Genomic DNA, 26,326 nt, shown 5'->3' with positions numbered 1-26,326 from the left:
AAATAGGACACTGATGGTTACAAAAGTCATGGTTATATTATCATCACTCTCTTTTATCAGTTTTACCAATTAAATATAAATACGTTGCTTGTACAAATGCCAGTTCACACATGCCTACTCTCCCAGACTGTCCGGGAGACTCCAGATTCCGGTATAGTTCTCCCAGGTCTCTCTCTCAGATCTCGCCCACTTTACAGTGATGTGGGCGGGTTGGGGCCTCAATGACACTATTTGCAGCACCACCCACCTGACCTCCAGGAAATTCTGGATGGGAGACTTCTAAAGTCAGCAAGTGTGCTTCATCTAACATCACAATCTTCCTTATAACTACACTGTAACAAACCCCTATTTTCTTCATATGCGTGAATAGAATACTATTTGGACTGACACAAAGGGGCTTATTTATGGAAAAAGTGCAGACCTGCATAGGACTCCAAAATGTATTAAATATTGCTAATGCTTAAAGACGTCTGTCAACAACTTATGAATAAAACAAATATCTTAACCTGAAAGCACTCTAGCTAACCCTAAGCTATGCAACATCACTGATTTTTCCACAAACCCGATAAAGGTACCCAGGAAAACCTGCGACGTCTGGGTGCCGTACAACTCAGAATGTGTGTGGCCAGACATCGCAGCGATGTCCGGCAGCAAAGCGCCTTGAATTGAATCAGCTCCTTTATGTTATCCGTTACCCGTCACCCTATCTAACTGGCAGTCACATGAGATGGCACATGGGATCATTATTGGATAAATTAATATATTGACTTTGCTTCTATCAAAAACACTTACAAAGTAGCAATACAAAATAGAAGATAAAAAGGCAATAATATACAGTTTATTTTAATTGAAACAATGCTTCCATTGCAGTCAGGAATATCCTTTCAAAGTTAGGCACACATGTGTAAATGTTCTATTTGCTGGAGCGCACAGATTTCCGCTAACGTAGTTTCTCAACAATTGTCTGAGAATTTTGTCAACGTTATGATTTGAACTGTAACACACTTGTTGTACCGGCGATGAGACACTTCCCAACATACTAGAGGGGCATCTTAATAAAGCTTTAGATTCAAATACTGTTGTATAATTAAAGATCTGGAGATTTTCCTAGACACAGTGAAGGAAGCGGTTTATCTGCCTGAACCAATATTGATAAAAATGCAGCTTATTAGTACACAAAGAACAGATTACATCAGTAAAGAATTAAGATTCTTGTTCCTATTGCGCCGATACGCTGCGTTCTCAAATAAATGTCGCTTCAGCCCATTAGATTCCTGCTGCCTCTGTGTGTAGTCAACTTTAAAACATAAGATATTTTTCATGATAGCCCCAATGCACTTAACCGTTTCATAGAAACTAGCTAGGTTGGCCATACCAAATTATGTTCATGGATGTTCATGTTGCTGGTCCACTGAACAAACCCAACACATTTGGTTTATCCCATACATCTACATTAGATTGTGGTATAATTCATGGATCTCCCATACAGTAGAGAACTGCAGAATGTAGGTGGTAACTAAAGAACAATACACCACTGCTCCATACTCTGTGCAAGACATCCTGAAAGACCCATCTTTTTATTGGCTTCACGTCTAGCGTGGCTGCCTTCATTTACACTTTCCACCACGCTGCATTAAAATATACCATTTGCCAGTTTGTTCCCAAGAATGTATTGGGCTCCTGTAAGGGGTGTTTGATTCAAATATAAAATTGATTTTGAAAGGCTACAAAAATTAAATCAGTTAAATACAGCTTGAAGGTTATAAACGGTTCATTTGCACGTTTGGTTGTTGAATGACCAGACACCGTGGTTTGGTAAAATAAACAAAAAGTTGGATTGTGAGCACGGAACACACCAAGGAAAACAGTCACAGAGTTCAGTGTTCCGCTTCTGGCTTCACGTCCGTCTTGCCAGAATTGTCCTTATTCCTTAAAGATTCCAAGAGGCTGACTATTCTTTCACGGGCCTCTACTTTTTTCTTCTTCTTAGTGGTGGATGAATTCTCCGTGCTTGAACTGAGCAGTATTGAAGCCAGACCCCAGGGATTCTTGCTCTTAGATGATTGGCTCATCTGGTCTTGTAAAATAAAAGCACTTTCCTGAGCTATATCCACAAATCTATGAACCTGGGACTGGTTGACGTTTTTGCTTATGTTAAGTGTCTGTTCAAATGGATTCTGGATGTATAGTGGAGAACTTTCTGGCTTATTCTTTTCTGTACCCTTTAAAAACAAAACTACGTTAGTGTAAACATTTTACAAATATTTCAAGGCATAACTTATTAGAGTTCTCTGTGTTTAGGGTCAAGTTACTAGATTGGAAACATAAATCCAGGGACCGAAATTATATTAAAAATTGACTATATGATATATGCAGAAGTTAAGTCCAATTGGATTGGCTCTCTTTTTTTACTGCTATTCATGTCAAAAACATGAATAAATAAATCTCTGTTTAGTTACAATTAATTTTGAAAACAAAAGCACTGGACTACTTTAAATATTGAATGTTTCAAACAGGGAAAATTAAGCTGTTACACAATTATTCCTTGAGCACAAATAGAATGTCCTTATTTGCTAGTGCATGCATAACCAGAACATAGAATATATTTACCTTGCGAATGTCTATACAATGTGTTTTGAAGTCAAACTTTCCATAAAATTCGAGAAATTCTATGAGCAGCGTAGCTGGAAGAAAAAAAAATGAGATTATAAAAATCATAAGGAGACGGGTTTATTAATAATCAGGACTCTTTGCTCACATCATTACTCTACTGATCCGTGTGAGGTGTCCCACTGCTGAAAGTACCGTGCTTAGGAGTTTCTTAACTTTAGGCTGCACCTCATTATCCCAACATTTCAGACTGAGGGGTAAATTTATCAAGCTGTGGGTTTGGAAAAAGTGGAGATTTTACCTATAGCAACCAATCAGATTCTAGTTATCTTATTTAGTACATTCTACAAAATGACAGCTAGAATCTGATTGGTTGCTATAGTCATCATATCCACTTTTTCAAACCCGCAGCTTGATAAATTTACCCCTGAGACTTTGTGCTATCTTCATGCAAGTAATAGGGAGATTTACTGTTACCTCTGCTGGAGATGATTTCCTGACTATCAGGGGTCCTTGACATCAGAATGCTACCATCCTTATAATTAGGGTGGGGGGAGTATAGGGGGTGTTTCAAAATTAAAGCAAGGTATTTGGTTGGACATCTCAATTCTACTGAAGAACACTGCAGTAGCCAATCACAGAGGCATAAATAAGACAACTGCTGACATCTAACCAGCTACCTATCCATGTAATACAGTTTCAGATATGTTAGATTGTGGCAAATTTCACCCACAGTTCTGCATATTACCAACATTTAGACTTATTGGCTGTATAATTTACCTAGTGGTTCTGTATTTGCAGAAGGTTTCACTTTGTTAAGATCTCTGATAAATGTGCAGTCATTGCCTTCAATAATGCATTTGTCCTTTTTACCTGAAAGTAAATAAAGTGCAGGTCAGCATTCAGTAACAAGATCTGTTAATAGGGGAAGGCTCACATTTAGCGTACTCGCTGCCAGTAGAGGCAGCCATTTTGTGGCCTAGACAAAGCAGGCTATAGTGTCCATGCCTTGGTGATGTCATCAGCCTCCAGCCAATGGAGAGGCTGTATTCCTATGAATGTCTAGTACACAAAATGGCTGCTTCTACTGAAGTGTATGCGATATCTGTAGGAACAATTTAAGCTGTGTACCTCACCAGTTTATGTACAGTAATACAAACGTGGATCATTTTCTCACAAGTGGAGTGTGGAAAAGCTACTCAACAAATACTACACACTGTCCTCACATGGGACAAGTAGTCACATACAAGTATTGATAACCCAAAATTTATTAAAAATGTGATTAAAAGGTTTTAACTTAAAGACCGTTGATTTCCTTCCAGCACTTACTCAATACATCTACCTTTGCCACAACACATTTACTTATGCCATCAGCAACGCAGCCATACTGAAAGACTTTGCTTTCTCCTGATTGACTGATTTCTATGTCCATAAACAGTGACTCTGATCTGTCATCATAGAGCCATTGTTTCTAGGTCTCGATTCTGACCTCCACTAATCCTCTGCAAGCTAGTTCAATACTGCACACTACCGTTGAGGTACTTATATGTTTTAATGGTAATATATTCCATTTACCTGTGATATTCTATAATAAACATATATACACACACACACACACATATATATATATATATATATATATATATATATATATATATACACTCAGGTTGCAACCTATGAACTCTTTTTTCCAACAATTTTTATATATTGATTTTTATGTAAAAATAAAAATCAGTTCATTTAAATATACATTGTATCCACTTGGGCCAAGGGACATTACCGGTTTTATATCATTCTATTGGAAGGATTGGGACTCCCCTCTATACCACTAGTCCCTATGGCAGCACAATATATTCCACACCTATTAGGGAGCACAGATCCCCACCACTGTTTTTTCCTAGTTGATTTCCTGTTTATTTCTATTACTTCTGGTCAAGCCCATGTTTTTAAGCGGTCAGAAATGTAACAAATAAAATACATTCGTTGAGGATTTAAGTAGAACATTCACCACTCAGTGAAAATCTGAATTGTCAGTGTTCTTCCACAGACTGCTTTTAGCTATACATTTCCTATTCTAATTAGCCTGAGGGGCTGTTCCAAATCTTGATGCTGTGATCCATGTGCGTTTATTCAGGACAGAGACGGCATAAAGGTCCACTCTAGTTATATGGTCTTGTTTAATCTCGAGCAAGGTTATAGTTTAGCTGGATAAGAAAATTAACTTGAATAAAAACCTGGAATACAAACAAAGTATATATATTGCTAACTAAGCTAACGTATGATAGTACCGTGTGCATAGAATAAAGAACAAGTTGGATACAAGAATTAAGTTTCAGATAGATGTGCATTTGACATCACAACCGAAGCCTTGTATCTGTGCTGCTGGCGGATATTGTTCTGTGCGCTGCCTAAGACCCAATCAGTCAGTTCCTCTATTCCCCCCCTCACACCATGACACTGTCCTCACTTACACAATCACACGAGTGGACAGGACGCTGCCTCCCTCAAGATCAGCGCACAGCTCCTGAAATACTCTGTACTGTTGAGAATTTTCCACCTTCACACGATTTTCCCATCTAATGCTCTGCATTAGAAACATGCAGCATTCAGTTCTTACTGCTGTATTCTGCAATTGTGGGACCAGGAACCAAAGAGAATGGTTTCGGTCCCCAAGAATGGATCCCCAGTCTGACAGTGACCATGAGGGTCCAGTGATGTCGGCATGATCGATATTGTCCTCTTTAATGACCATTTATAAACAGCCATTCGGAGGTAGGAGATGTCCAGAATCAATGTTTTTAAATGGCCCTATTGGTAAGAAGGAGATCATATATGTAAAATTATGTTTATATTATCCTGGAAATGATTTCATTAGATTTCTATGTTTAGTGATTTGTCATAATGTCCATTCTCTGCAATATGTGCTGCTCTGCTAGAACATCAATATTAAGAGACCCTCCAGCTGGATGCAGCTCTATATGAAGCAGTGCTCCAGCAGCTGTGTGACTGTCCCACGTTATGATTACTGCTGATCTCCCAGAAAAAAGTATTTTAATAATATAAGTCAGACGGAGCGTGACTGACCCCTACCTATGGAAAGGCTGATCTCCTAGTTTACTCCACAAAGGCTGGTGTGGGAGTCACTGCTGTGTGTACACTGTGGGTGGCACAGGCTGGTGTGGGAGTCACTGGTGTGTGTACACTGTGGGTGGCACAGGCTGGTGTGGGAGTCACTGGAGCGTGTACCCTGCGTGTGGCACAGGCTGGTGTGGGAGTCACTGGAGCTTGTACCCTGCGTGTGGCACAGGCTGGTGTGGGAGTCACTGGAGCTTGTACCCTGCGTGTGGCACAGGCTGGTGTGGGAGTCACTGGAGCTTGTACCCTGCGTGTGGCACAGGCTGGTGTGGGAGTCACTGGAGCTTGTACCCTGCGTGTGGCACAGGCTGGTGTGGGAGTCACTGGAGCTTGTACCCTGCGTGTGGCACAGGCTGGTGTGGGAGTCACTGCAGCGTGTACCTTGCGTGTGGCACAGGCTGTTGTGGGAGTGACTGGAGCTTGTACACTGTTGGTGGCACCGGTTGGTTGGGGAGTGACTAGTGCTTGTACCCTACTTGCGGCACAGACTGTTGTGGGAGTCACTAGTGTTTCTGTAGCCTGGTTACTTAATATGTTATTTCACAGAGCGAGCAGGAGGACACATGAATCATATCTCTGGGGCTTCCACACGAGTGGGTCTAACAGACAAAACTTGGCAAAATGTCACTTTCTTTTAAACCCTACACTGACACATGACTCACTTATTGTGGTTTCAAACTGCAACAAGCAGTATCAGGTTTAATTACATTACTACCAAATACATGTCCGATATCTACAAAAGGGGAACAAAAACTATAATGCCGTTATAGCACTGTATAAATACATAAATGTCTACTGTATATACAGCACTACAACTTTATCAAATGTATTTCCCAGGAGAAATGGAAAGGACAGGAAGTGAAAAAAAACCAAAAAAAAAAAAAACAACTTATCAATATACAAAGGTTAATATGACATTTGCTATTTATTTCAATAATGGACTGTTTTGTTATTTTCCTCATCTTTAGTATTTTAATTATTGTATTTTTATGGTGCATTTGATTAGGGTCAGAGCACCTTTCTGTCATCAGTCTTCATCTCCTGCTAATCCCTTATGTCCCCGGAGAAGAAGTGGCTGAGAATAGAACATCCTGTAATCAGATATTGTCATAAGTTCTATGAAACAAACAAAGTTCCTACAGCCATCTGTAAGCTGCAGGTCTGTCTGACTAACTGTGTTCTAACGGAGCATCGTACTGAGGAAGAGGATTATTAAAACATTAAAAATAGAAACCTAAATAATTTACAAGACCAATTAAATATTAACCCCTTAGCTCTACGCCTTCTCTGTGCTATCATGGGGTGTATGTACGCACGCCTGTTAGGAGGATAAAGGCCGGATAAGGTGACGAGATGTCGTACTGGGATTGATTGCTGCTTTTATTATAAGGATTCTTCTAGTTCTAGAGACAGTTCTCACCACACTAATAAGTTACCGGGTTTTTCCTAATTCTAGATATTTTTCTGTCCATGGGTACGATCTTGGATTAGTTGTATGCTGTGCTCTTCTGCAAATTTATGTCTTTTTAAATCATGTTCAACCCAAGAATAAAATAGTACAACTCATACTGGTTTCTGTTCAGTGTGTACATTGGTACACACTAGTCTCTTCTTCTGTGTGCAGTATGTCTACGGCCTGCAGAACCTCATATTTCAGCAAGCAGCGGTAGGTGCCGTATTGTATAGTTTAATTAACCATTATATCACCAAGTGCCTATTGCTAGTAATCTACCCCTGTTCTGCCTGACCTCCGCTTGGTGCAAATACTACTGTATTTGAGATGTCAGACAGAACACATACATGTAACTGTACTCTGCCTTGCAGTTGAAGTGAGCGAAAATACATCCACTTCTTACAGAGCCCTTTAATCTATAAGTCTTATCACAACAATATAAATACAATAAATGGAATCATCCCTTGACATTCCTTGTGTGTCCCTTATAATACACATATGGTTTATAAAAGTCAACAGATTGGATATTTCTCTGCTGAAACAAAGTAGCCAATAAAAACTCATTGTAAAGTTTTCCCTGTACATTGTAATTAAAATAAGAAGAAATGTATTGTGATAAGATAGCAAAATAGTCCAAAGCAAGTTCTTTAAAGAAAAGAAAATAAAGAAAAAAAGTTATTTCCAGTGAACCCAACACATTCCATAAATGTGACAATGCATCTGATCCAAAATACCTCTGGTTATTAGGGGTCATTACTCTCACCCCAAAGTAAAGAATGCAGCCCCCTACCATATCACCTGCCCCTGTGCTCATCCAGAGAGGGATCATAGGGAGCAGAGCTGCAGCGCTGGTCACACTCAGAACCTCCACCGTCTAGATACAATTTATTTAGTGGTTAGAAATAGACCTAATGCACACAGTGGACATTTTGTTAGCTCAACCAATATTAATGAGAGCGCAGATTATCAATTCAATGGTAGCTTCACGTCCCTCATGCATCATAATGTCACTACTAGGTAATGAGAGGTGAGGTATTGGTTTATCTCACAAATTGGCTGCCTGCACTGTATGCCGGTGACTGGTCCATATCTATATATTTTGATATTACGTCCCCTAACATTTGAAAAACATGACAGAAATGTATACATTTATGGCACTATGTGCCAAGTAATAGAAGTGTGGACCCATGTACCAGAAGTCAGTTATTTACTGTGTCATTCATCTACAGCATCACTCTCTTTTATATCAATGTCTGTACGACAGAGTGAGATAATAAGCCAGTAAAACAATAGAGGCCTTTACCCTTAACTACATATGTGGTCTCATTACCAGTACAGTATTGTTCAGACCAGAACATGCACATGGGGTCTATAACATTAGATGTTGGGGGCGTTCCAAATAAAGATTTGTTTTCAGCAATTTGGAACACCTACCTAAAATGGACAAAATTAGATTTAAATATTAGCCCTGGCTTTTCCCACACTGTCCTTGACATTACATTTTTTCAGTGCTCCTCACATTGACGGAACTCAGTGATCACGCCTGTGTGTGTGTATATGACATCATTACCTAATAGCCCCAGTTATTTACTTTCATTTCTTTCTACATAACAGGTTTCCAGATAACAGATACAATACCTGTACAGACAAATAAACTGCAAGTATTCTGGAACTAGAGACTATACACAGCTTTTATGTAATAAATGTTGCTGAAAACAATAACTCACTAAAACAAGAGAGTGCTCTCAGGCTAGTGTCACATGAGCATTTCTAAACACTTCATTCTGTAGAAAGAAACCTGCTGAGCACACGTAATACTGTGCCGGGCTGAATAGTAAATTCTGTTTCCCTGTCGTAGAAGTGCTTCAGCAGTGAGATCGCTGCTTACATGAGAAATAAAGCACAGAGGAGCGATATCTCCAACTGAAAGCAGCATGTCACCAAATGAGCTTGTGGCAGCTTGGTTGGAAAAAACAAAGTCAGTATTCAGAAAAAGTAATGTGAGGTTTAGATAAAGCTTTGTACCTTTGATCTACCTATCTATTCCCTGCATCCAATCAAAGGCTTATATGCAAAACTACCTGTGGCAAATGCAAGAGCTTCATCCCATAGAACTACCCTGTTCATGGAGGGCAATTTTACAGCCCTATTAGCCAAATTACAGAGGACGCAAACAGAATATTGATTTTAAACAATGCATCTCTCAGTTATTCGGCACCAATGTGTTATTCAACAAGAAAAAAAACCAAACGTTTTCTCAGCCGATTCAGTACAGCAACACGCATATTATACCCTCTCCTTTACCTGCTAAACTTTTCAGCTGATCTAGTGTTGGAATAACAGGAGGTGTCCTCTTCTGCAAGAAGAACAAGATCATCGTGGTGAGGGAGAAATTGGTGATCCAATGTCCGGGAATGGAGCTGGTGATTCCATGGACACGGGCCCAGCTCCTCAAAGCGAAGACCAGAGCTCGCACTCGGCTGTCAATGTTCCCGTATATGTACAAGAGCTCAGAGCTCGTCAGTGCAATTCTACAACACAAAAGTCGGGATTAATCACTTTCTGACTAGGAGAGCAAGCTGGATGTACAAACTGCATTTTTCCTAGACGTGACAAATGTCGAACGTGCCAAAACATAAAAAATGTAAAATACCATATGCTTTCACAATGGACAGGAGAGAAAAAAACCTGGACATGTCTGGTGTTCGTAGGGCAAAGTGCAACTGGATCCCTACTCTGTGCTGCTGGAGGACCCTGCTCCTTCCTGCATCACTCTATTCTCCCCTCACATCATAACACTGTCCCTGACACATGCAACACAGGTCACTGCATCCCACAATATCAGCACACTCATCTGCTGAAATAATCTGTGCTGCTCCGAGCATACTGGTGGTCTGATGGGCTACACGTTGTTTAATCCCAGACCTGCTCAATTCCGTAATGGATGAGCCGATAAGGAGTTACCATAAAGGTGCTCTAACCCTATTCAAACCACCTTAACCATAGAACGAGGAGCAGTGTACAGGCCTACCCTGGACAGAGCCTCTACTAGAGGTGTAAAATAAAGTACCTTAACTTTTTGCATGACATTTAAATTATATTACAATCAAACATATATAATACAGATATAAAGGTTTGTGGTCAGCAAGTAACATGATAATGTATTTATGACAGTTTCGGCCATTGCAAATGCTGCCAAATGCAGTTGGATCTTGTGATGTTCTCCGATAAAACTGTAGTTCTCCAAAATAGCCAGTAGAGGGCTCAACATGTTTATACATATAACCAATAAATGATCAAAACAGAATAAAAATAATTTCTGCATGTAACTTATTAAGAGGTAATAAAACAAGCAAAAGGGAGAGTATGTCAAAAAGGTTGATGTCCCCATAACCTGAAGTCAGAAAATAGCCTACACTGTAGGCTGCAGTGCGGGACTTAGTTCACGCAATACACTTCAATAGAGCCAAATAGCAATACATGTTTTTATGAACTGCACCAACACAAGCAGTTCTGTTAGCTGTGTTTGTGAGAGTGGAGAGAACGGCGTCATTACAAAGAGCCAGAGGAGGAACCGGAAAACTAGTAATCAGCAAGCTTGAGTTTCGGAACAAAAAAAATTAATAAGAAATAAAACTTAGTAAGTTACCAAGGACTCTCGGAGATCACAACCAAGTTATACAACGTATACTAAAAAAAAAAAAACATAGAAGCTTAAAAGAAACTGCACAAGTACAGAGCATGTATAATTAAATGGGGGACAGTGCTGTGAGGTGGTGACCAGAGTCTGTATAATCATCAATGGGAAGCAGTGCTAAGACGAGGGGGGTGTACTGGGCCTGTGTAATTCATGGTGAGCAGTGCTAGGAGGTGGTGTTCCCACAGCCGGTATAACCAATGGAGAGCAGGAGGGTGAGCACAGAATCCTTATAATCAATGGGAAGCAGAGCTGTGGACACAGACCTTGAATATTTTTTGGGGAGGACTGTTGAGGGTGAGGGGGCACAGAGCAGGTATTTAATGCATGCTGGGACTACTAGATGGAGCATGTCCTGTGTTGAGGATGTTACAGCAGAGCTGTTATGAGAGGTGTAAGGTCACTTACTCAACATGGAAAGATGCACAAGCACTATTGGTTAGAGCTCACAATGTAAAATATGTTTAGAACAACTAAGCCAATAATCCTATTAAAAAAAAAAAAAAGTGCCTCCATTTTTTTTTAGACCCCCCCCCCCAGAATAAAATAGGTGAACTCTAAGGAAAACTACTCTTGAAAAAGTAACGATAACTTCCCTTAAGATGTCTATAAAGAGTATTTATATTTTTGTAGAGCATGAAAATGGAACTTTTAATTCTTCCCTCAAAACTCAATATACTGTATATGCCAGCCATCACGTCTATGCTTATTTTTAACTAAATAAAATTTGAGGCTCTGGACCTCACTGCTCCCCCTTTCCCTGTCCTAATGCTTTCTACCACACAAAACAATTTGGCACTTAACAGAAGTACAGATAGGGTTAATTAATCATAAACTACAATTAAACAGCCCACTAGCCCTATAGGTTTGTAGTTGCCCTCTTGGTACTAAGGAAAACCATTAGATATCATTATACTATATACATTTTAGAAAGCATTAAACACAGCGCGCGCTTACCTATTGTCCGCTGTGAGGTCACATGGTAGGCCTGCCGCTTGGTGTGAAAACCGTACTAGAGGACACCGCGCATTGAGGATCTTTTGCACTTCGATACACCCAGGGCCAAAACCATCTAAGCATTCACCAATGACAGAGAGTATCTTTTGTTGTGCCGCTCTTCTAGAGGAGACCCGCCTCATCCAAAATTCTGTGGTGATGGAGCCCCCAGCCTGCTGTAAACATGAAGTAAAGGTGTAAACACTCCACCGATTAAGCCCACGTCTTCCCACAGAATCCCAAGTAAAAGGTTTCTCCTAACCAGTCTTTATAGAATTGTAAATCTGCAGGCATAAGCGCGTCAACACCGCATGCTTGGAGCTTACCACTGCGGCCACTGGTAGGCCTGGCCCACACCAGCGCGCTCTCAGAAATTACTTGCATTGTGTTATGAAGAGAAAGCAGCACTAGTAAACTTCCAGCAAATACTGATGCTCTATTGATCCCTAGGATGCGACATGTGAACTGTCCAAACAGATTATAATGAAAAGACACAGGAATACCCGTGACTATATTAGGTCTGCATAATTTTCTTGCTTTAATGTCTTTGAAGAACATTGCATTGTCCACACAAGACACATCCTTAGGCCGTAGTATTTTACGGATGGATTATTCACTTAGCATTCCGTTTGGATCGCAAAACAAGTAATTTCTAGATAAAAGCTCAGGACAAAATCAGGTCGAAAACATGGAGTTGCAGTTCCACCACTTTTACACAACACGAAAAATACATTAGGCCTGAGTCATTAAGGAAAGCAAAGCATAAAAAACTTTGCACCTGAGCAAAAACCACATTGCATTGGAGGGGGGAGGTAAATTTAATATGCGAGGATAGATTTATAGGTAGGGAATATCCTAAATCAACTTTAAATTTCAGTATAAAAATAAAGCTATCAAGTATTTGTGTGCTACATGAAAAAAACAGCCAGTATTGTCCTTATGTGCCAAATAATAAACTAATTTGCACCTTTTGCATTGTAACATGGTTTTGTCCAGGATAAAATGTACTCCTTTTTTGCTTTACTCTCCTTAGTGACTCAGGCCCATTATGTCTACTCTCCAAATTTTATTTATTTAATAGCGCAACCAAAATTGTCATGAAAAATGCCAAACAAACTTTGAAACAAACCTCTATTAGATTTGGGAATGTCATTGTTTTGATCTGCAGTATATCTACTGTATGTAGTTTTCAAACAAAGTCATTTTTATCTTCACTTTAAATGGAGACACTGGCATTAAAATAAATCAGTATTTATAACTGCACATAGAATGAAGTAGGACATAGATGCTATGTATTTATTCATAAGTTCGCAAATATATTCAAAGTTGTTTTTTTTTTAATTATTGTTTTGGAATAAATGTAAATATTTGGAGGAGCAGCAGTTATAATTTGTCATTTGTAAAGTCACTTTTCACTGTGCTACAAAAATAGGTACGGAATGGAGACCACTTGATATCCAGCCTAAATCGTCTCCTTCACAGTTTACTTGTGTTGTGTAAGAAACCGCTTGGCTGTACACACCCCAACACCTTTGTGTAGACACTGAGAAATCAGCGCACCGATATTTCAAATCAACAAGACAGAAAACATTAACTTGATTTTATTTCTAAAAACTGATTATGACACTATCATATAAAAGCATAGAATGATTATAGAAGATTTTGACGGGTGTTTTTATTTTTACAAAATGTACCTTCTTCTACCAATGTAGAAACAGCCCAGGTAACCGGAACATAGGAAACATAAATGTCAGAGTGTAATGATCAGTATTTGAACACTACAAAATAACTAATTTGTCTTAATATTTTTAAAAGAGCAAAAAGGAGACATTAGAACATCCTTATAACATAAGAGTGCCATGGCATTGTCACGTTTATGAGAATCCCAATGATCCAATAATTAGGAGGTTAGACTGGTGTTATGGACCCGTTAGTCATATTAATTATATTCTGTTTAATAAAGATTCCTTCAACTTAGGCTGTGACAACTGGGAGAGACTGTGATTTCCATGTGTGAAATATACCCTTAGTAACTGTGCAAAAACAACCTTTTAAACAAAAAAAAAAAAAAAAGAATATTTCAAACTAGCACCGGCCTGGATTTCACAACATAAATAACCTTTCAAACAAAACGAATAACAAACTTAAAATAAACTTGCAACCCTCACAAAAACTGTAGTTGGTGCTTGTGAGACTGTGTCACAAACAGGAAATGATCAATTGCAATTAAAGTACCTGATTCTATTAAGTATCATGCAATAAAGTTTCTTAGTGTGTCAAATGTCATTGCCAGGACACTGAGCTGCGATACCACAAAAACCCTGAAATCTTGCACATTGCACAGCATTAAGAAACCTACTTAAACAGCTATTCTCACCAACGTTTCCTAAATACATTGGTTTCTGGTCCTACCTTCCATCTGTGGTTTTCAGCCTTGTCTTTAAATCATCAGGATGAGTTGAATCTTTGCCCTGGGATATGACACCACATTACTGTGTGGTAGCAATTTGAATGAAAACATATGGTGATGTAAAAAGGGCTTGCTGTACTAAGAATTGAGAATACCTATCTCAGTCTGCCATCATGGCTGAAAAGCACAGAATGAGCCCAGAAAGAAAAATCAATGTATTTAGTAAACGTGAAGAACATGTACAAGCCAATAAAGTGGAAACTTCTTAAAAATAAGCTTGAGCCTTGCACCACATTGGCACACATGGAAAGGGGAAATATACTCATTTTATTATTATTATTATATACAAACACAAAAACATTTGGCAGTATTTGTACATTATTCATTATTGCATTAAGCAGCAGACTGTTTTTCTCTATTCACAATAGGAGTCAGTTTAAGCCTTGCAGTAAACTGACTAACACATAAGGAACGATTATGTAAAATGTTTTATACAGATTACGAACCTGGTAGAGGTATGCCCCAACTTTCTTAAAACTACAATATTTTCACCACTTGCATTTTTGCATGTTATTTTAGCGTTTATATATAACGTAACCGAGACATCCTGAACCAATAGCAGCCTTACCTTTCCCGTTCTATGACCTTTTAAACTTTCCAAATCTAAAAAGAGGTCCAAGTCACAGCCCATTTTTCCAAAGGAATTGACGCTTGAGCCGTAGAGGGACACACTGGCTTCTGGGAAGTAAGCGGTGGCAATGTCACTTATTAAAGTGCTGACCAGGTAGCGGAGTCTGATGCTTTCCTCTGTTAACTGGAGTTCTTCTAGGAGAATCTGTGCCTGGTCCTCGATCTGATTGACAAGACAATATTCAGTTACACATCGTTACCAGGCTGCAATTATAAAAGACATACAATCTTACGTAAAGGATAATGCAGTATCTCTCCAGGGACGCTCCCTTAGTCTCAAGCTTCAAACTAGAGAACTTAAGTGTGGTGTTGAATGGGTTAGAAAAATAAATAAATAATAATAAGCAATGCTTTCTGACGGTAATCGCTCCTGCATGAAAGGGGAAGAGCGTTCCTTCTTCGCTGCTATGCTAGAATCGGATCAACTGAGCACTACTGCTTCCGTAGCTGGATAAGTGCTTGTGTCCAAAGCACTGACGCCACCCTACAAGGGGATGTCTACTTTTGGGGAGTGAGAGGGCGGTGACACAAACCCCGTCACCTGCTGGTAGACAGGCGAGGGTCCATACCTCCTTAGAGTCTCCCACTATTGGCATTGTACCAGCCCTCCTTACACCTTAATGAGATCCTTTTATCTTCATGCAGTAAAGCCAATAGTTTCCAGTAAATTGTTAGTTTCCATTGTTATGAATAATTGTTCAACCCATACAATGGCTGCTTCTGCTGTGAGTAGGTGATAGGTATATTTCAAGGTGCATTTCAAGGTGCTCACAACTATAATGATTTGAATAGTATAATGCAACCATATTAAATGAAATGATACAATTGCAACTACACAAGTGTCACACAAACAATCTTATACAAAATATCACCCAGTATGTATAAACCATTGTATTGCTGTATGTGGGTTGATTATAATTTCTCAGGGCCTGATTAAGGGCTTCAGGCCGCGCTAGGCGAATATTCTCATAACACCCCCTCACATTCCACGCTAGCCTAATGCATACTAGGTAAAAACAAATTCGCCCTTCATTTAACATCCCAATTTTTAACCAACTGCACAATATAATTTCTACTAATCCTTGTACTGAATCACTATTCTCAGAATCTATTGTTTTTATTTGGTGTTTATAAGTTAATAGTTATTGAAGAGAGTGCTTTGGTGTTCTCCTGTAAAATTTTGGCCATATATATACGTAATAGTAAGAGGTCTCAAAACTGGACAAATCCTTTAAAGGGTCCAATAATTGATTGACAGTGTGGTAAATGTGATCACAGTGTAGCACAATCTAGTTACATGTATAAATGCCTCATTTAGTTCTAACAGGAAGGTTGACATATTTCCTTGCAACAACTTTACTGTTATCTACACAACCTCTAAGATATATTCTGATTAGATAAAATACAATGTGCAACATGGTTGCACAGTGGTTAGCACTTCTGCGTTACAGCGCTAGGGTCATAAGTTCAATTCCCGACCATGGCCTTATCTGGGTGCAGTTTGTATGTTCTGCCCGTGTTTGTGTTGGTTTCCTCTCACACTCCAAAAACATACTAGTAGGTTAATTGGCTGCTGATAAAACGAACAGTAGTGTGTGTGCATTAGGGAATTTAGACTTTAAGCTTCAATGGAGCAGGGACTAATGTGAATACAAATATTCTCTGTAGAGATGCTGAATTGGTGGCGCTAAATAAATAGAGGATTATGAAGTTTGTGTGGCTATCCCCTTTAACTTGACTTTCTCCACTCTGCATGGTTGGATCAGAATGAGACTTAGAAATGACTGATCAGCCTTATACACAATCATTGCTGCTCAATAAGTTAGGAGTACAATGAAAATAATATTTTGGAAAACACTCCTAAATAAGAGATATATATATATATACACATACATACACACACACAAGTTAACCCGTGCATGATACTCATGCATTCTAGTCAAATCAAGCTACTTAAGGTGTTAAAAAGGTTCTTGTCATGCATTTGGGGCTAGGCCAGGCCTCCTCAGGGGAAGAGCGTTACTTCCCGACGCAAGCGCCCTTTTTTAACGTGGTTTTGTCCACATGTCGCCACCTCATCATTTTTCTCCATCACCTCATCCTTCATCTTTATCGCCACATCTATCCAGATGTCTATCCAGACACAGGGATCTCTCTCAGCGGTCCTGAGTATCACACTCCTCTCGCTCTGTCACCCCCGGCAACCACCAACCACTCCCCACTGTCACCCCCGGCAACCACCAACCACTCCCAACTGTCACTTCTCCTTCAAGAAATATATATATATATTTTTTAAAATCTTTATAAACACTTTTAACAATTAACAAATTAAATTAACAAATTAAAAACATCTTCGTATACCAAATTTCAGCCCTTTCTGAGTTTTTTTTCCCCACACACACACTAAGAATTTAGTAGATCAGTGTATAACTCCGCCCAGCAGGTGGCACTGCAGCTTGGTTTTTTTTTTCCCCCCCACACACAGACTAACACACGCCACTAGGCTTTTATATTATTGATATATATACACACACACACACACACAAACACACACATATACACATATATACACACACACACTACGATAGTTATAAATTCCCTTTATGGACCATGTTAAACGTGGATTACATTGAGAAAATATTAAAAAACAGTGCAATAATTTCTCAACTTACACTCTCCCCTGTACATAACTTCTCTATCAAATCGCTGAAAGCGATAGAAGACTGCGGACAACACTGGACTGAGTGCTGATCCAAATCTTTAGCCTTGATTTTGATAAATCTTGATTTAAATGGTACTACGCACATGTCTTCATCAGTAGGGATCTTGGTGGCAGCTAAGAGTGAATCTATGCTTTCTGCATCCACAAACTCCACAACTGCATTAGTGCTCTAAAGAGAAAAAGTGAAAACATAGGGTAACCAAAGAAGAAACAGACAAACTTGTAACATGCAACAACACTATGCATTAAAAGTTAAATTAACGTAGCAAAATTGTTGTTTAACATGATAACACCACATTATAATTTGTTTTGATGTCAATATAGGCCGAATAAATGTGTGAAAACAAAACCTGCCAGATATACAGAGCAATCAGAACCTCTCGTTCTCACTTAGTGAAAGTCCAGCCATTACGCTGCGCATGGGATGTTAGTAAAAGACAGGACACTGCTCTGGAGGGACACCATGATTAGCCATGTCATTATATGTTAGAGGCTCAAAAGATATTCTGGAATTAAAATTCACTGACGCAACTGTGAAGATGGGCAGCACGGTGGCTAAGTGGTTAGCACTTCTGCTTTACAGCACTGGGGTCATGAGTTCAATCCCAACCATGGCCTTATCTGTGTGGAGTTTGTATGTTCTCCCCATGTTTGCGTGGGTTTCTTCCGGGTGCTCCGGTTTCCTCCCACACTCCAAAAAACATACTGGTAAGTTAATTGGCTACTAACAAATTGACCCTAGTGTGTGTGTGTGTGTGTTAGGGAATTTAGACTGTAAGCCCCAATGGGGCAGGGACTGATGTGAGCGAGTTCTCTGTACAGCGCTACGGAATTAGTGGAGCTATATAAATAAATAGTGATGATGATTTTTGTTTTCAGACAGCATACAGGCCTGCCCCCAGAAAAGAGGCAAGTGGTTTGATACACTCAGTAAAAGAGAAACTGTGAATTAAAATATGGACATTTTGGACCTGTAACATATATTGACATAAAAAAATAAACCATATTATGGTGTAGTAGATTTAATGATGAATCTGTCCGTGTGTTTGTGAGGGTTTGTGGTCAATGTTCTAGGTTGTAATGTAAGCACATATGCTTTGCATTGAGATCTTCATTTGACCGAATACCTAAATAATCAGAAAAGGGTCAGCCCAATTTGGACATTTAAATGTGCATAAGCTGCTTACTGATCCTGATGTTCAGCAGCTGCATTGAAAGGCGAGAACGCATTGAGTATCGTCGTTATAATGCAAACAATATATTAGGGTGAACAGTGCAGCTATAAAGCCATGTACCACACTGACAGCCAATCAGGAGAATCGAACTCTGATACATTTCCAGCTTTGGGCAAATCTTGTAAAGACAGAATAGTAAGATATTCCTTTCCATTATTTCTAAAAGGCCATTATTATAGGACAGTAAATTTAAAATACATTAATAATTGTGACAATACTTACATTACTGCTGAAAAAAAAGTGATTGGCTACTTTTCCATGTTGTGATAAATATTTCAAAAATTTATTTTCGTTCACCTTAGGCGGGCAGCCTATTAAAACCGAATGCCTGCCCTGATTTTGTCTCTCTTTTTGGACATCTTCAAAATTTTTTCTAATGTGTTTTTCTTCTGTCTGTTTCTCTTGATCTGTGAACACTGCAAAAAGATGTTAAGACTGTTTAGGCAGAGATAAAATTGGAAGTTTTAATACAAATTGTCTTTACTAATAGAGGGAGGAAATCGGGATATATTGGAAGAAATGCGTCTAGTAAAGCATCCTCACATATAAAGAACGCCTGGGTGGTGCAGAAGGTGATCCATTAAAAGTATTGTTCGTGATCGTATTTTCCACCACCCATAAGGACATGGTGGAAAAAAAATGGACATATTTCTTTATTCTCATTTAAATAGCTGGTTCTGCAAAACTCAATGTTGCCTAAACTGCATTTATTTGTAAATACCCCCGATCTGCTCAGCTGTTCCCTTAAGAACAAGCAAAATTTTGCACCCTTGGAGGTGCCTTCATTTTCATGTACAAACAGCATATTACATAAAATCAGGTGAATTTGTGCAAAAACAGGTACAATGGGTGTTTGCACATTTATAAATGACATTTGCTATAACTATTTAGTGGGAAACTGCTCATATAAATGTATTCTATTCTGCACCATATGCTGAGTTTGATTGCAATCAGGGCCCTATTTCATCATCATCTATTTATATAGCACCACTAATACCGCAGCGCTGCACATTAAACTCATTCACATCAGTCCCTGCCCCATTGGAGCTTACAGTTTAAATCCCCTAAATTACACACAGACAGAGAGAGACTAAGGGCAATTTAATAGCAGCCAATTAACCTACCAGTATGTTTTTGGAGTGGGGGAGGAAACCGGAGGAAACCCACGCAAACACGGGGAGAACATACAAACTCCACAGAGATAAGGCAATGGTTGGGAATCAAACTCATGACCCCAGTGCTGTGAGGCAAAAGTGCTATCCACTAAGCCACCGATGCTTGCCCACGGTGTTTGCATGTTGTCCCTGTGTTTGCATGGGTTTCCTCTGGGTGTTACGGTTTTCACCCACAGTCCAAAAACACACTTTCTTCTGACAAAATAGCCCTTATTATGTGTCTGTGTGGTAGGTAATTTAGATTGTAAGCACCAATGCGGCAGGGACCTCCATACATATTTCAGATGACAACTACTCTGACTGACATCTATCCGCAGCTCTTAACATTAAGGGCTAGCTTTCAAATCACAATCATGTATGTACAGTCATAAATAAAAACACAATTACACATACACACGCTGAAGGTCTCGTTTAGTCATAAATGACTATATAATGATGGCATACATTAAAGTCCAAAAATGATAAATAAAACTTACAAAAAAAATAAAGACATGACAGCATTCAGAAGCCAGTCAAAACACTAGAGAGCCAATAAAGGGCTTCACACAATGATCTCTACAACAGACCAGGAGGGAAAGCGATGTGCATGAAATGGGGAGGTAGGTGGATTATGAGGGTCAGCTGGTATAGTTATATATGCTAAAGAGAATAAATTCCACTTTAAAATTGTGAACTGAGCAATGAAAGGTTAATGATCTGTACATGTAGTTTGATATTCATAAATTGAGGAAAGTAATGTGTGCAACTAGCAGGAGGCACTGAAGGCAGTAGTGGAGAATGTATACTAATGACCAGTAACAAGTAGTATAATATAGTTCCTAATGTCACCAGTTTGTGATCTGTTCGGTCCCAAGATGAACCAAAAAACAGAGTCAGCCAATCAATGGCTTCCCCGTTGTGGAACTACAGGTCCCAGATGGTGAACCCACAGGTCGCCCTAACCCTGCAGGGACCTCTCTCTGTACAGGTGCTCTGTATAGACTGTACTATTCTCTATTATTAGCAGAACACGTCAGACAATGGATCACAGGGTGTATGGTCTCAGACCCTGGTACAATCACACGTGGGTCACAGCAGCAGTGACCTCCAAACTCCCAGCCGGCGCCATGATCACAAGTAACATTAAAGCCCCTATAAGGAGTCTGAGCTCTCACCCCCGGCCTCCGCCACCAGTGCCCGCTGCTGTCTGCCCGCTGCGGTGCTCAGAGCCCGGCCAGTTGACCGGACCACAGAACTCAGCCTAATGCAGCTCTCCATGACAGTGTCAGGGGCAGAGTTCTGCGCATGCGCGCTGCTGGCTACAGTGCGCCGGATGGGCCAAAACATCTCTGCAGTTTGTGATCCGCGTTCTAGTAAGTCTTCTTCAGAGTAATGTGATATCAATCATACTGACACTAAAGTCTCATCATACCGCAATTTACACCTACACTGAATGGAGTGGTTCAGTAAACAAGATCAATGCAGTGTGAGTATGGCAGTATTTAATGCCTCATTGTCAGTTACATAGTCAGTACAAGCTTGTAATGATTGTCTGTGTTGGCTCTTATACGTTTCAATATCTTATTGCTAAGAAATGCTTTCAAAATCATATAGCTTTATAGTGCCACCATGATTCCACAATATAATTTTGTATTTAAGGCTTCTGTTGTTGTTCAGTCTTTATATTTTTGGAGCATTATGTTTACTTTCACTGTTTTTTTTTGTTTTTTTGTTTTGCAGGGGGGGGGGGGGGGGGGTAGTTTTCTGGCGTTAATGATATAAATATGCCATAAAAGTGCCACATAATGTGGGGTTTATCTCATTTTTATTTTGAACAGGTCAATGAGCATATTAAACAATAACCATATTTTTGACATAATCATTTTCATTCCTTTTCGCAATGATAAGGAATGAAATATCGTGACCATTTATGAAAAGTATTCTGCCAGGACAGCAGTCACGATAAACAGCTGTCCCGGCGAACACACAGTTTACCTATCTCCTCTATGGTCACTATCGCTAAGTGCCCATCTTTGCGATAGTAACCGGAGAGGAGAGCAGGGAAAATGCGGTAAGGGATCTGAAGATCCCTCATCCACATTGCTCTCTGCACAGGCTTCATTGGCTAATGTCAGCTTCAGGTGGCCTCTCATAAGTAGTATTTTCTTTTCCTTTCTTTGTCAGTACATATACCTTTATACTACAGAGAGTGCACCTTAATATGAGAATTGACATTTAATGACGAAATACCTATAGATGAGATAAGTGTATGTTATATTTCTTTAGTGCGGAGGGTTGTAATTCTATACATATTTATTCATAATCACTGTCACTTGCAGGTCCAATTGACTGCTGCCTGCAATGCCCCCCCCCCCCCCCCCCCAGGTGTGAATGACTGTTGCCTGCACTGTCACCCCCAGGTGCAAATGACTGTTGCCTGCACTGTCACCCCCATGTGTGAATGACTGTTGCCTGCACTGTCACCCCCAGGTGCAAATGACTGCTGCCTGCACTGTCACCCCCAGGCGTGAATGACTGCTGCCTGCACTGTCACCCCCAGGTGCGAATGACTGCTGCCTGCACTGTCACCCCCAGGTGCGAATGACTGCTGCCTGCACTGTCACCCCCAGGTGCGAATGACTGCTGCCTGCACTGTCACCCCCTGGTGCGAATGACTGTTGCCTGCACTGTCACCCCCAGGTGCGAATGACTGTTGCCTGCACTGTCACCCCCAGGTGCGAATGACTGCTGCCTGCACTGTCACCCCCGGGTGCGAATGACTGTTGCCTGCACTGTCACCCCCTGGTGCGAATGACTGTTGCCTGCACTGTCACCCCCAGGTGCGAATGACTGCTGCCTGCACTGTCACCCCCAGGTGCGAATGACTGCTGCCTGCACTGTCACCCCCAGGTGCGAATGACTGCTGCCTGCACTGTCACCCCCAGGTGCGAATGACTGCTGCCTGCACTGTCACCCCCTGGTGCGATTGACTGCTGCCTGCACTGTCACCCCCAGGTGCGAATGACTGCTGCCTGCACTGTCACCCCCAGGTGCGAATGACTGTTGCCTGCACTGTCACCCCCAGGTGCCAATGACTGCTGCCTGCACTGTCACCCCCAGGTGCCAATGACTGCTGCCTGCACTGTCACCCCCTGGTGCGAATGACTGCTGCCTGCACTGTCAATGTTTAAAAATAAAAATTAAAATGGTTTCAACTATTGGCTGGGGAGCATTAGAAAGAGAAGCTTTAGGGTGTTACCAAGGACAGCAGTGCTAAGACTGCTGCCTCCATTGCCAGCAGCATCTTACAGCTATAACATAATAGTTGTTGTGGCAATCGCCAAGAACACGGTCAGGAACGCGGCTTATAAGTAAATAGTAATGTACCATTGTTTCCACATTGGCAAAAACAACAGCTCAATGTTCATTGTCTCTAATAGCTTCATGGCTTTGAAAAGAGTTTGGAATAAAAGACAAAAGAGAACAGAAATATGCATTATTGTATAACAAGGAAAGAGCAAGTCTGCAATTGTATGAACATTTTATAGCCTTGAAAATTAACGCACCATTGTAGAGATGCTATTATATATACTAAAATGTGTCTGTAATTTTTAAATATAACCATATATTTACATGCTGAGTTTACATTACTACAATAATTAGACATGGGTAATGTCACTCATTAAGGGACTGATTCATCTTCGGACTTACATCCCCTTTCATATCTGGTGGGAAATTTCTCTGCACATGCTCAGAAACTGACTTTAGGTCAGTGAACCCAAGTGTACGCAATTCAAGTCCAAATACAAATGACACTTCCTACTGAACAGCGTAACGAGGTGGTGAAGTGGCGCGTGCACGTAGGCAATGTACAGTATGAACGCGCTGAGATCGAGCACAGTACACAGTCGTCCCAGTTAAGCATCTATGAGGTACGTGATTTTTAGCCGTATCACTTGCACCAGCCCCAGGGCAGGTGTAAATGCCGATTGGTAACATATGCATGCCAGAACATGTGTTTGCAAGTAAGAGAATATGTCAAAATGATAAAAAGTATTTTTATTAATGATTATAGTATTAAAAGTTGTTAATGTATTTTCCCCCCATGCGTTCTGATGCAACTTTATATTGCACATATGCATTGAGCGCAACCTGCACTGTGTTCTGTCTATCTGCATATGGCAAGTATGGCAAGTATCATATAGCCCAGTGTTTCTCAACTCCAGTCCTCAGGACCCCCTAGCAGTACATGTTTTCCATATTTCCTTGCTGGAGCACAGGTGTATTCATTACTGACTGACACAGTGTAGCAGGTGGTATAATTATTTCACTGGTCACCTGGCAATCCTACACTGTTAGTGGGTCCTGAAGACTGGAGTTGAGAAACACTGATATAGCCGGAGCGTACTTATACTCAAATTCAAATGGAGACGTTCCCTGCACCTGAATAGGGGTGTATGTGCGTGCAGTTTCCGCAGTTGCATTCACTTTGCATTCAAAGATGAATCAGGCTCTTAGTGTTTTACGTTCCCCTAACGCTTGGTGCTGTCGGCCCACCTAATACTAACACCGGTCATGGATTTACTCTTAACTCTAAATGAGGTCCAGAATGTTCCCAGCTCCAAACCTCTAGTACCACCAACAGGCAATGTTTTCAGGATTTCTGTATGTGGAAACAGGTATAATTAATTACAGACCCAGCAAAATATATTAACTCACCTGTGCATGATTAAACAAATCCTGAAAACATGAACTGTTGGTGGTACTTGAGGATTGGAGTTTAGAATTCCTCTGCTATTGTAACTTCCTAATTGGGCACATCCACAAATTATGTTGGTTCATAAATAAATTATAATATTAATAATAATATTTTTTAAACACCTTTAACGAAAATAAATACATTTAGCAGAGATTACTCTAACTACAAAATAAGTCGGAAAAACATAATCAAAACCATTTTTGTAATGAAGTGCAGGTAGTCTCATTGGCCTTTGAACATACAATAACCATTTATGTTCTTATGCAGCATCTGTCACCTGAAATTAAAGAAATATTGATGAGAATGCAGCCTATCAATGGATGAGGAACCAATGGCTTATGAACATTGGTCAGTGAACTGAAGCTACTTCTCATGAAAGTTACTTAAACCTGCAAAGTAGCTGCCTCCATTGTGTGCAACAGGTACGGTTTAGGGAAACACTAAATTACTTTGGATACTTACTGCGCAGAAGAAGGTATTTAACTAAAAATAATCAGTTTAGTGCTTTCTGTGGTTATATGCCATATAAACACCAGAATGCAATGTAAATACACAGGGGTAGGGAGGAAGAGAGGGGGTGCCACCAAACTCACCAGGATCCCTGGTAGACTGCAAGAGTTGTTAATCAGGGTAATCATCTATGTAATCGCTATTTGATTGGCAATTAATAGACATGACTTAACTGTTGGCAGTGAAACCACGGCAGTTAATGGGTTAAGGCTGAACAAGAGGGTACTTGGCAAGTGCTTCATCTCCCTATTTTAATGGTTAGAATAAAATATCCTTTGCTGGTAACTACGGTTGTTTTAAGGCAAGAATACAGCATGAGGTGGAGAAGGAGGGTAAGGTTGGGGTGTGAAAAGCATGGCCTAATATTTTCTGGGTGCGGCTAACAATTTATTTTCTCTTATATTACTAAAAAATCAGTACTAAAAAAATAGAGTCTGTTCAACAGAGATGTGGTGATTTAAAACTCAACTCATGTTTGGACACAAGAGGGCAGTGTACAGTAAGTAAAGCAAATTGTATCACCAGCAAAATTCTAGTTAGCTTTATTTTTACACATACTGATTGGGTAATCATAGGGCTGGATACACACAGCGTTAAGCTGGGTACACACCTACACAATTTACCTTCAGATCTGTGATCTTTCATCATCATCATCATCATTTATTTATTTATATAGTGCCAACACATTATGTAGCACTTTACAATACTGGGTAATACATACATACAGAGAGGTAAGAGGGCCCTGCTCGCAAGCTTACAATCTATGGGACAATGGTTTGATACAGAAGGCTAAGAGCTACATCATATTGAATAGTTTTCCAGCTAGAATGCAAAAGTTACAAAGTATTTAGTGGGCTGTATGTTCAGTGACAGTAATAGGGTAACCTAGGGAGATTAAGAGGGTGGTAGAGGAATATTATAAGTTTGCCTGAAGAGGTGGGTTTTCAAAGAATGC

General features: G+C 40.0%; 1 protein-coding gene across 1 annotated transcript; it reads right to left on the bottom strand.

Moving 5' to 3' along the window:
- Nucleotides 1-816: 816 nt before the first annotated feature.
- MTPAP (mitochondrial poly(A) polymerase) lies at nt 817-21,420 on the bottom strand. The gene is made up of 9 exons (XM_075212018.1): nt 21,278-21,420; nt 19,171-19,364; nt 17,664-17,882; nt 14,930-15,154; nt 11,853-12,067; nt 9,503-9,729; nt 3,391-3,483; nt 2,611-2,684; nt 817-2,222 (listed from the first exon to the last, which is right to left on the bottom strand). Exons 1-9 carry the CDS (start codon nt 21,378-21,380, stop codon nt 1,878-1,880), a joined length of 1,695 nt encoding a protein of 564 aa, XP_075068119.1. The 5' UTR covers nt 21,381-21,420; the 3' UTR covers nt 817-1,877.
- Nucleotides 21,421-26,326: the final 4,906 nt, after the last annotated feature.

Source organism: Mixophyes fleayi, chromosome 5 (genome assembly GCF_038048845.1).
Source record: "Mixophyes fleayi isolate aMixFle1 chromosome 5, aMixFle1.hap1, whole genome shotgun sequence".
NCBI classification, from domain to species: domain Eukaryota; kingdom Metazoa; phylum Chordata; class Amphibia; order Anura; family Limnodynastidae; genus Mixophyes; species Mixophyes fleayi.
The sequence above is the reverse complement of the archived record's forward strand: the minus strand, read 5'-3'. Positions and strand labels throughout refer to the sequence as shown.